The 12138-nt window shown below is 34.3% G+C and overlaps 2 protein-coding genes across 2 annotated transcripts; one reads left to right on the top strand and one right to left on the bottom strand.

The window, feature by feature from the left end:
* Positions 1-2874: 2874 nt before the first annotated feature.
* LOC120114855 (FRIGIDA-like protein 4a) lies at positions 2875-5890 on the bottom strand. The gene is made up of 3 exons (XM_039135636.1): positions 4950-5890; positions 3565-3740; positions 2875-3453 (listed from the first exon to the last, which is right to left on the bottom strand). The coding sequence occupies exons 1-3, from the start codon at positions 5803-5805 to the stop codon at positions 2890-2892; spliced, it is 1596 nt and encodes a 531-aa protein (XP_038991567.1). The 5' UTR covers positions 5806-5890; the 3' UTR covers positions 2875-2889.
* Positions 5891-9561: 3671 nt separating this feature from the next.
* Positions 9562-10566, top strand: LOC120114856 (probable dolichyl-diphosphooligosaccharide--protein glycosyltransferase subunit 3B). Its single transcript, XM_039135637.1, has one exon. The coding sequence runs from the start codon at positions 9562-9564 to the stop codon at positions 10564-10566; it is 1005 nt and encodes a 334-aa protein (XP_038991568.1).
* The last annotated feature ends 1572 nt before the right edge of the window (positions 10567-12138 follow it).

Below are 12138 nucleotides of genomic sequence, written 5' to 3'. Positions count from 1 at the left end.
TTTCCACTTTGCTTTTTCTACCATTGCTTTGAATTCTTTCAATTTCTTTAGTACTTCAGGCTTTTCTTTCAGGGTATATATCCAACTTTTTCGACTAAAATCATCAATAAAAGTTAAATAGTACTTGTTACCTCCAAGTGATGGTATGTCAAAAGGACCATATATATCTGTGTGCATAATCTCCAACTGCTTTCGGGCTTGTCAGGGTCTACTAACTTCAAAGCTTTGTCTGTGTTGCTTTCCTTTAATGCAAGCTTCATATAGTTGATTCGGAGGGTTGATATATGGTAGTCCTTTCACCATATTTTCTTTCGATAACATCTTTAGGCTTAAAAACCAAGATGTCTATAACGTAGATATCACAACCATGAATCATCTTTGATTATTTTCTTCATGCACTTAACTTCTTCTGACTCGATGTCAATGGTAAAGAGATGATTTTGAGTCATACAACTTGGGAAATTAATTTTCTATCTTTATTTTTTATGGCAAGGGAGTGATTCCTCATCTCAACTTCAAATCTTTTTTTTCAAGAGTTGACCAAGGCTGATAATGTTGCTTTTTAAAGTCGGTACATAATACACATTTGAGATGTATTTCTTTTCACAATTCTTTTGTGTAATCATAACTTCACCTTTGCCTTTTACTTAAGCGTGTGAGTCATCTCCAAAAGTTACTCGACCATAGACGACTTCATCTAACTTCACGAACAGTTCCTTTCGACCACACATATGATTGCTAGCACAATTATCAAGATACCAAATATTTTTCTTAACTTCTCTATTTCCTTTGTGAGTTAGGAAAACATGAGATTTTTCAATATTTTCTTCTTTAGCTGATACTACATTATTTCTTTCTTCTTGTTTGGGAGTTGATTTACACTCGTAACTAAAATGACTATATTTATTGCAGTTATAGCATTGTACCTGAGATTTATTTCCCTGTTGATATTTGCCTTGGCCTCGGCCTCTAAATCCTCTTCCACAGCCTGATGTCTGATTGTTTTCATTTGTCTAAGTGGTACCATATGATTGACCACCACATCCACGTGCTCCTCTTCCACCTATAAATCTTCCATGATAACCACCACGGCCTTATGTGTAGCTGCTACTAGTTTCACCTTCATGAATATTAAGCTTGCTTTGTAGAGCTTGCTCTAAATTTTCAGAATCTTCATTTTGCATCATCTTTTGCTCATGGGCTTGGAGTGAACCCACAAGCTCATTGATCGATATTTAGGATAAATCTTTCGATTCTTCGATTGCTACGACCACGTAGTCAAATTTTCGTGTTAATGACCATAAAATCTTTTCCATCACTCTAATATCGTCGAGTGATTCTCCATTCCTTTTCATTTTGTTTACTACCCCTTTCACACAATAGAATCATCAATACATTCTGAATTTTCCATTTTCAACATTTCAAACTCTGCTCTAAGTTATTGTAATCGTAATTTTTTTCCTTTTCGACACCTTGGAGCAATTTTTGCAAAATCTCTCACACTTGTTTTGCGGTCTTCGCATCAGATATTTTTTCAAATGTTGATTCTTCAACACCTTGAAAAACAGAAAACAACGCCCTCTTGTCTTTCTTGCGAGATCCCTTCAGTGCCCGTTTTTCTTCATTAGTCAAGGCTACTTTTGTTGCTGGATTCTCGGGCTCAATGTGCCCTTCTTCAACAATATTCCAACAATCCTGTCTTTGTCTTTGTCTGAATGCTCCAATTGCCATAGTTTGTCTTTGTCAATCTTGGGATTTGGGTTGAATCATGTTAGCCATCTTCACCATCACGTAAACTCAAACCAATCTCAAATTAAACTTTGATACCACTTGTTGAAAGCGTTGGTGGATACTCAATAAACCTATAACTCGTATAATATTACTAATACAATCAAACTATAATACAACCACGTATCACTAGCTTCAACTAATTTACAAACACTTACAAACAAAGCATTGCTGCTGACTTCTTGTCAGAATCAAGTTTGATTCTAACATAAATAATAGGAGTATTGTTTGGAAGTGAACAAATTTTATTCGCACTGGGGTTGATAAAATGCATACGGATTGTGAATGGAGGGTGTCTTAAAAAATAGATGGGATGACGACACATTATAATGAATCATTCATTTATATAAGGATAAACTATACAAATAGTCTTTTATGTTTTTGGCTTGACTAATTTTGGTCTTCAATTTAAAAATTAAGTAAAAATGATCCCTAAAGTTAGCGATCCATTCAATTTTAATCCCTCAGCTATTAATTTTCGTCAACCCTTTTGTTAAGTCCCTAATAATGCTAAGATACTAAAATCGAACGGGAGTTAACGATCAAATGACTAAAATCGAACGAATCGATAATGTTAGAGACTATAATCAAACAAATCGATAACGTTAAAGACTATTCTCCTTTAATTTTTAAATTGGTATCAAAGTTGATCAAACCGAAAACATAAAGAATTATTGGCCGTCCTTTTCTCCTCAACCACAGCTTTAAGCAACACATGTTTCATATTTGGATTTTTAAACAGGTAATTGTTTAAACATGAGGTGAAGAGAAGCAAGTATTTGGGGCGAAAACCGCATTTTGATACAACTAGGAACGAGGGTAGAGGTCCAACATGTAAAAGAAGCTCATCCATCAACCATTACAATTTCATTCTTGCAATTTGCAATATGATGCTTTCTATCTATAAGCATGCATAAGAAATGAAATAATTGCAAGAAAACATATATGGGAACATCCCAACATACGATAAGGCAACTGCATACTGTTTTCAGGAATATGAACCAATTCTTGCTTAAACTTCCAATGAGTTAAAAGATAGGAGTACAAGAAAATGAATGGCTTCAACGAAACCAATGTGGCTCACACAACAAGGTTCCACACTTATTGGGTACTTGAAGAGGGTTGGTACCCACTAGAACCGTAGTCATATGCTCCATAACTAGTCTGACTCCCATAACCACTGCTGGTCGCATAACCAGAAACACCCAAATTTTCCACTGGGTGCGAGTAGTGCTGTTGAGTAACTGCCGCAGGACTTTGAGTGTGGGTCACACCATATGCTGCTGATGCATAAGCAGTAGGAGCCTCATAAACATTCTGCCCAACATAGTTATATTGCCCAGAATATCGAGCCGCTGGGCTTTGCTGTGCAGAGGGAGCCGGGTTTCTCCGATGGAAAGAAGGATAGGGACTTGAAAACTTAGCTTCTTTTGCTGGACGGAAAGCAGGTGGTCCACCGCCCCGAGCACTACCAGCACTATGACTTCGCTTATTTTGAGGCTTCCCAGCAGCTGATGAACTCTTTTTCCTATCTGACTTTACTTTTTCCAGCTGAGTGGCTCGCTTCCTTAAAAATTCAGTAGAGAACTCTGATTCAAGCTTATGGTCTTCAACGCATTTGATGATGGCTCTGATTGAATTCAGCTCCACATTTTTTGACGACTCCTGCATGATTAAACTCACTTTAATCTACAAATTTTTGCTTAAGGTTCAAAAACAAAATTCTACCCATAATCTTTTATGCTATTAAAAGATAAAAAGTGAAAGCGCATATACAGTTGCAGCTGTAGAAAATTTTCCATTCTTCAATATAGTGGTGGCATTCTTTTTGGAATTCTGCAGATAGGACTTAAGTAGAGAAACGGGAGGAAATCTTTCAGTAAGGCCAGCTGCTCTGGCAAAGTACACCGCCTCGATCTCTTTTCCATTCTTTATTAGTTCATCAATAATATCTGAAATTTCAGAAATAGTTCAATCAATGAGGTGCCATTCACTTAATTTCCCAGATAATGATGATAAGCATAACCAATACAAACAATTTGTATGATGTTTCTGGTCCCATTCACCTTTAAGTGATATCAATCACAAAATTCGCTTTTTTTTTTCTTGGAAGGGTATTCTTTTAGCCTATACTTTAGGTTAGCAAATAATCATAAAGAAAATGCCAATGACCTGATTTACTATAATAAATTGCAGGCTATATTTATCTACCTTTTAGCCCAGGTTAATAGTAATTTTTATTATCATAGATTTAGCTTTGTAGTTTAAAAGATTCTCTTTACATGAGAAGCACAGAAGCATAGATCTACAAGCTAAAGTTAGAGGAGGTAGGCAAACAATTAACATGAATATTGCGTGTGATTTGCTTCAGAAATCAGAAAAAGAACCACTTCACGACGACCAAATTGAAAAATTGAGCTTCATCTTACAAAAACATTGGCAAAGATTTGATGTTTTACATTCCAAAAGTATTTGGGTGTTGACATCCATTCTTATCATAGAGAGATGCAAGGCAGTCAAATACATATGGGTTATAATACAGCTCCTAGACATGACAAGTTCAAATGAACGATTTAAGTACAAGTAGATTCCATCAATGAATAACACATCCAGAGAAATAAACAGCATGGTGAGTCATTAGGTAAGTAAAGCCCAAAGTAAAGGTTAGGGGTACCCATGTTAAATAAAATACTCCAGAATTGCATCTTGAGACTCGTATAAATAATGTCTTAAAAACAGGATGGACTGAACAGATACATATTAATACCTACTAACACGCGTTACACAGTTTAAGGCAGACAATGATAATAACTCATGGTGTGAATATCCTTTCAGTGGCTGGTCAGAATGATGCAATCAGATTCACCAGAGATATCCACATCTATAAGCAGTAAATTGGAAAACTACAGTCATCAGAGATGAATACTAGGAGTCTAGGCCACATTATCCCAACTAGAATGCTTGATACAAATAAATTGTTGGGATGCATTTAAAAAATGACCAGTAACAATGTCGAACACAAAGCCAGCACCTAACCACATATAATTTCATCCTCAAAACATATCTATTTTCACATTTATTATCCCAAGCAAACTTAAAGCAACAAGCAAATCACAAAACTTATCACTTGAAAGCTACAAAATGAAAGGATGAAAACAAACCTCCCATTTTATTGCCAAAACCCAAAGCAGCAAAAAGCTTAGCCATGTCCCTCCTCGAGGAAAAATCCAAAACCAGTTTCCTCAAAAACCCCTCATCAAATCTCTCTTTCAACTGAAATCCAACCACCATATGCAAAAACAAAACAGCCTCCCCCGGAGTCAATCCTTCCCCTTCAATATCCAGGTGTGTCTTCCATTTCTCAACCAACTCCGCCGCCCTTTTCCCAATGCTCCTCGAAAACTCTGGCCCTTCCCCTTTCTTCTCCTTCCAACTCGCCTCGGGAAACAATGCATGAACCAACATCCCGCAAGCCCATCTCTTATCAGTTAACCCTAACGTTTTCCCGGTTTTCTGGGAAACAAAGTCTTCAAAAGCTTCTAAAACAAGCCGGTGCGGGTCGACGGTTTCGGATAAAGCGACGGAGATCTCCTCACGTAACGGAACGGATTCTTTCCGTTTCGAAACTATGAATTTAACTAACCCCGCCGAGTCCATACGGCGGGAGAGGGATTTCAACGTTTCGGAGATCTGGGTCGAGCATTTGGGGTCTCCGAATTCGGCGAGAGCGGCTGCTTTTAGGGTCTCGACGCGGGCGGCTGCTGCGGATTCGCGGTCGGGGAGGGAGGATTCTCGTTGGGAAAGGGATTCGAGGGTTTGAGCAAATGAGGAAGAAAGAGAGAGGGATTTGGAATCAAGGGATTGGGATTTTTGGGAAAGAGAATTTTGGAGGGAATCGAAATCGTTGGTCAGTTTTGTAAACAATTCGGTGCATCTGGATATGATTGCCTTTTGAGTTTCGAGGTCGTCGATGAATTTCTGAACTCTATCGGCCGTAACCGGCGGGTCGGTCGACATCGGTGATACCAAAACGGCAGCGTTTTGACGGACGTCGGAGGAGAAAAAAACTAAACACTAGCGAAGAAAATGGTCGGAATGTGGAGGGAGGTTTTAACGAGAAAGAGCATCGTCTACTATATATCTGAAAATATTATATTTATTTATTATTAGTAAAATTTTGGTAAAAATGTAAAAAAAAAATTACTGACCCTATTATCATATATAATAGGGCAAAGAGAGAGAGGATAGTATGTTGGCTCCCAACGTCAGATTTAAAGCAGTTTTCGTGGGAGACATCCGACAGTCAAAATTATAAATTGTCCACCGTGGGACTTGATCCCGACCACAAGATTAAGAGTCTTGGGCTCTTACCAACTGAGCTGGATGGATAATTTTAAAATGTAAAGTTAGCATATCTTATACACTAGGAAATGTTTCAGGAAAATCGTATTAATATAAGGTTAAAAATGGAGTGGTCAAAAATTTAATAAGATAATTAATAAATTTGGTAAATTGTTATCGAAAATATTGACAGTCGCATAATGTTGTAAGTGAAAAATATAAAAAAACTATTAAAAATTTGGTAATTGGTAAACTTTAGTTATTGGTAAGTATCGATATATATATATAAAAGTATCTATACTTACTTCAATGTAGAAAACAATAATTTAGGATTATCTTTTGAGTGAATTTTAAGATATTAATTTAGTAATTATAATCGTCTAATGATTTATTTTTATGTTGTGGTATATATTATTATTAAATTAAACATAATAAATATATATATATATATATATATATATTATAAATTTATTATTATGTTTAGTTAAAATTATTATATTTAAATTTTAAATAATATTTTATAAAAAATCTAAAAAATCAAATAATTTTTTATGTAAATGAAATTATTAATATTATATGTGAAAAATATGAAGAACTATTAGAAAAATTTGAAACATAAATTGTATAGTTTCTATCTATATACTTACTCTAAAAATATAAATATTATTTCGACAGTAAGCTATGTCCAACTATTGTTCTGAAAAAAGTATCCATACCTATATTGTATGTATCGATACTTATATTTAAAACTTAACCAATTAAAATAAAATAGACGATACCTATTATGTTAAACTACCTACCGTTTTGTTTGAAGGTTATTAATAATGTCAAGATAAAATAAAATAGGCGTTATCTATTACATTAAACTAGCTATTGATTTGTTTAAAGGTTAATAATAATGTAAAAGATAAAATAAAATAGACGTTATCTATTATGTTAAATAGTCTCTACCTATTACGTTAAATAAATCCTACCTATTACTTTAAACTAGCTATTGGTTTGTTTAAAGATTAATAATAATAATAATGTAAAAGACTCATAAGGTATTCAGTAATATATTGATAATATTGAAAATAAATTAAGTAATTAATCTATTTTGTTATCGTCAGATTTTTAATATCCCGTCAACTTCAAATAGACTCTACATATTACATTAAGTAAGCGCTACATATTATGTTATTATGGTTGATAATGTTTTCAGTAATTAACATATTTTGTTATCATCGAATTTATAAGGCCTATCAACTTAAATTTTGGTAATATTTTAGGTGCTACCTAATATGTTGATAATATTGATAACAAATTATGTAATTAACCTATTTTTTTATCGTCGAATTTCTAAGGTCTCATCAACTTTAAACAGACACTGCATATTACATTAAATAAGCGTTACTTGTTATGTTATTATGGTTGATAATGTTTCAGTAATTAACCTATTTTATCGTCGTCAGATTTCTAAAACTCCATCAGATTAAACTTTGGTAATATTTTAGGCCCTACCTAATATGTTGATAATATTGATAACAAATCAAGTAATTAACCTATTTTGTTATCGTCGGATTTTTAAGACCTCATCAGCTTTAAAAAGACGCTATATATTATATTGCATAAGTGTTATTTGTTATGTTATTATGGTTGATAATGTTTCCGGTAATTAACTTGTTATGTTAAAGTCAATATTTTTTTGATGCATTTTACATACGACGATAATATTTTCGGTTGTTAGCATTAATACTACCAACACAAATAACATTTTCGGTGAAAATATATAGCATTTCAAGTAGCATTTTTAACCGGTCACATATTTAATCAGTCATACTTTTTTTAATCGTATATTAGTCTGTCTCACAACATAACATTCCTTGTATATATTGTTAGTGAGAATCCAAAAAGTTGGCGTCGTCTTCTTTTTATTTTATTTTTTTACTTTATAATTTTAATATTAGTTGTCAATTGTTGGTGAGTATTATTATTTTTATTTTTATTATGTTTTTATATATTTTTTTAATTTTTTAATTTTAAATAAGAATATATGTTCTTGTGACACTTTTTTTTTGTTATTGTGACACGTTTTTCTTTGTTATTGTGACCCGTTTTTTCTCTTGCTCTTGTGACATGTTCTTTATGGTTTTTGATAAGTTTTTTGCATACCTCTATGGTAGTGATGTTGTTTACACAAAGATCCTCACGACATTTGTTTTTTTTATTAGTTTGTGACGATGACAAATTATCAGATCCTTCTTTGATAAAAGGTTAATTTGTCGATATAATTAAAATTATATAGCGAAATAGTTTGCCAAAATATTTGGTTCAGTCATTGCCCCTTTATCATTTTATAAAACGTCTTATTCGATAGAGACAATAAGTTTTATGAATGTTGTTGGATTTTTTTGTATTAGACGTGATTTTCAATGTAGGTTTTGTTTCTTTTTTGTATCTTCAAGTTTAATATCGGTGACTACTGTATAATTTTCTTTGAGTGCCTTATATTTTGATTCATTACATTGTTTTTATTAATGAAATACAGTTAACATACTTGAAAAAATGTTCACTTGTGTAGAGTAGCGCAGGCCGAAGCAAAACACAAATAAAACCAAAATATTCACATTGCTTTCATCTCCGTTGGCATTGATACAATCAGCTATATGTAAACCATGTTGTTCAAACCGCTTCCAGGTGGAGCATCTGTTGTAGTCTCCGCACTTGTGCTCATCATCTTCGTCGTGGTTTTAGTTACTTCACCCTCTTCAAACCCAAAGACCCAACCATCATCCTTCAATCCGTTACCCTCCAGAGCACCATCATCCAGGTGGTTCTTTCCCCGGACCCTGACATCAAGGGAAACGCCACCATTGGACTCACCGTCACGGTGGATAATCGCTTCCATCTCACCTCGATCCAAGCACAACATCAGCACATCGTCATCGTCTTCGTCTTCTCCCACAAGTTGGCCGCTTGAGCGGGGTTTTCAATTTCGCTTCGTCCACGACGTTGCATGGCAAAGTGAGCGTCTTCAACATTTTCAAGTTTAAAGCTTCATGTAGCAGAAATTGTAATATCTCTGTTTTTCTCCAAAACCAGAACGCTGATTCCGTTTGCACGTCAAAAATCAAGTTATAATTTCACCATGGATTCTGCTCTCCCACTATCGTTGGGTTTGACCCTTAAAAATTAGCACTAGAATTATTATACTAAAATTTATGTTATTAAATTGAATAATTAGTTTTCTATTTTGATATTAATAAAATAAAGTTTAAATTAAATATGATGGCCTTAGAGTGAGATTTTCAATAAACACAATTAGGACTTTTTCAAACTAAACTGGGGCTATATCTGTTACTTAGACCCTATAAGTAAGCAACAAATAACCAAATGAATCCATGAAACTGAACAATCTGCTGATGCTACAACAGATTGATGGAAAATTTCTTCATGCTATCATCATTCATCGTCGTTTCAGTCTCCCTTGTAATTTCAAAAGCTGAATCACAATCACACCTGATCGACCATCTCCTCGTCCTTCAGTCCCAATCGAAATCGGGAGTCATCCATTTAGACGATCAATCTGTCTCCAAGTTCTTAAGGTCCCCGAAAACCCCACGCCCTTACTCTCTGCTCATCTTCTTCGACGCCGTTCAACTCCGAGATAAATCCGACCTTAGCCTCCGCGATCTCAGCCAAGAGTTCGCCGTCGTCGCCTCTTCTTTCATCGCCAACCACAACTCGGCCAACCCCAAGCTCTTCTTCTGCGACATCGAGTTCCGCGAATCCAAATCTTCTTTCAACCTCTTCGGCGTCAATTCCCTTCCCAACCTCTACCTCGTCGGCCCCGCAGCCAAATCACTGAAAGATGACTCGGAACGAATGCAGCAGGCCGGCTTCACTCGATTCACCGAATCACTCGTCGATTTCATCGAGTCTAAAACTAAACTCACCGTGGGTCCCATCCACCGTCCTCCCATCATTTCGAAAACTCAAGTCGGTAGCATCCTCGGGTTTTTATTGATCTGGTCTGCGTTCGCCGCAAAAAAGGTGTTCAGCGGCGAAACCGTGTTACACAACCCTAGGATTTGGCTTTCAGGAGCCATTTTTGTTTATTTCTTCAGCGTTTCGGGAGCAATGCATACCATAATAAGGAGGATGCCGATGTTCTTGATGGACAGGGACGATCCAGACAAATTGATCTTCTTCTACCGAGGAACAGGAGTACAACTTGGATTGGAAGGGTTCGCGGCGGGTTTTCTTTACACGGTTGTGGGATTGTTGCTTGCATTTGTCTCCCATGTCCTGGTTTATGTCAAGGATCCAAAGGCGCAGCGTCTGGCTATGTTATTCTCCATCTTAGTATCTTTCTGGGCAGTCAAGCAAGTGATTTTCTTGGACAATTGGAAGACCGGATATGCCATTCATGGATTCTGGCCTTCCTCTTGGAACTAAAGCCCATCTCCTTTTAATAAAGGGTTAACTACATGGAAAATCACTTACCTCTATCTTTTGTCCGCTTTTAGTCACTTATTTCAAACAATATAAGATATGATCACTTTCATTTTTATTTAATTACGATGTGGTCACTTTCGTTTTTTATTTAATTAAGATGTGGTCACCCCGAGTTAATTACCGTTAAAAATAGTTAAATATATTGATATAATCACATATTTGGTGCCTATTATTTACATATTCTTTCAATTTAGTCATACTTTTCATAAACTCAACTCGACTAGAAAAAATTTCAAATTCAAATCGAGTTGTAAAATACAACTTGAATAACTCAAAATTTTTAGTAATTAGTGGATTGATTTTTAAGTTTGAGTTGAGTCTCTTGACTTTGTATCATAAATGTATATCACATATGAAGAAATACACATGTATTGTATACGGTTATAAAAGATCATTTAAATTGGAAAAATTATCATAACATTATAAGTATTTATAATTAAATTTAAAAAAAACTCAAAAAATTGACTAGACTCGACTCAAAAAAATTCCAAGTTAACTCTGAGTTGTAAAATAAGATTAAAATTATTTTAATTTATTAAAAGTATGATTAAATTGAGAGAATATGTAAATAATATGGATCAAATATGTGATTATATCAAAAATATTTAATTGTTGTTTGTCGCAACCGTCTTTCGGTTGTGCCCCCGGAATCGGGCTTCGACTTAAAAAATATGGATTGAAAAATAGATTGGAGTCGCCACCGATTATTTATTTAAAAATAAATAGGTTAACCGGATACCTTATTTCTTACCTGATCTGCGTCTTACCAAAGATATGTCGGATTCGGGAGTCGGTTACAGTCAAGGAAGGATTAACACCCTTGAACTGCCCTTTCGGTACTACATAATTTCCAGTTGTCTTAAATTAAGAAAATTGTAATTTAAATCAAAAGGTAAAATATCGATCCGAGTTACTTACCGTAGATTGCTTAAATTGTGCCCTTTGATAATAAAATGTTAGATAAAAAGGTCGAACCAAAAAAATAGAAAAGGGTTAAATTACAATGTTTCAAAGAATGTATACGATGAGGAATTAATTGAAATAAATAATGCAAAGAAAACAAGTTTATTAACGCAAAAAAAAAAAACATGCTAAATACGAGATTAAACCATAAAAGGACCACAAATAATGAAACAAATAAATCCCCGAAAATGGTTAAGAAATAAAATAATAAAAGGAAGTAAAGTAAAATAAAATAATAAAACAGAACGGAATAATAAAATAAATAAATATAAAGTAAAACAAAATGAAGGGGGGAATGAAAAGAAAATATGCATGTGGGATTTAAAAGATAAGTTAGAATAAGATATTTATATACATATAAAACAAGATGAAAAACAAAAAAAGGAAAGAGAATAAGAAAAAAACAAGATAATGGGCCTCTATGTCATCAACGGGAAAGATATAGTGAAGGGGAGGTTAGGAAACCAAGAGCCTAGGAAGAAGAAAAACTTAGAATGGACAAATTAGTTAGGTTATATATATATATATATATAATATGAAAAAAGTATT

This window comes from Hibiscus syriacus, unplaced genomic scaffold, assembly GCF_006381635.1.
Source record: "Hibiscus syriacus cultivar Baekdansim isolate YM2019G1 unplaced genomic scaffold, ASM638163v2 tig00110247_pilon, whole genome shotgun sequence".
Taxonomy (NCBI): domain Eukaryota; kingdom Viridiplantae; phylum Streptophyta; class Magnoliopsida; order Malvales; family Malvaceae; genus Hibiscus; species Hibiscus syriacus.
This window is presented reverse-complemented; position numbering and strand designations above follow the sequence as displayed.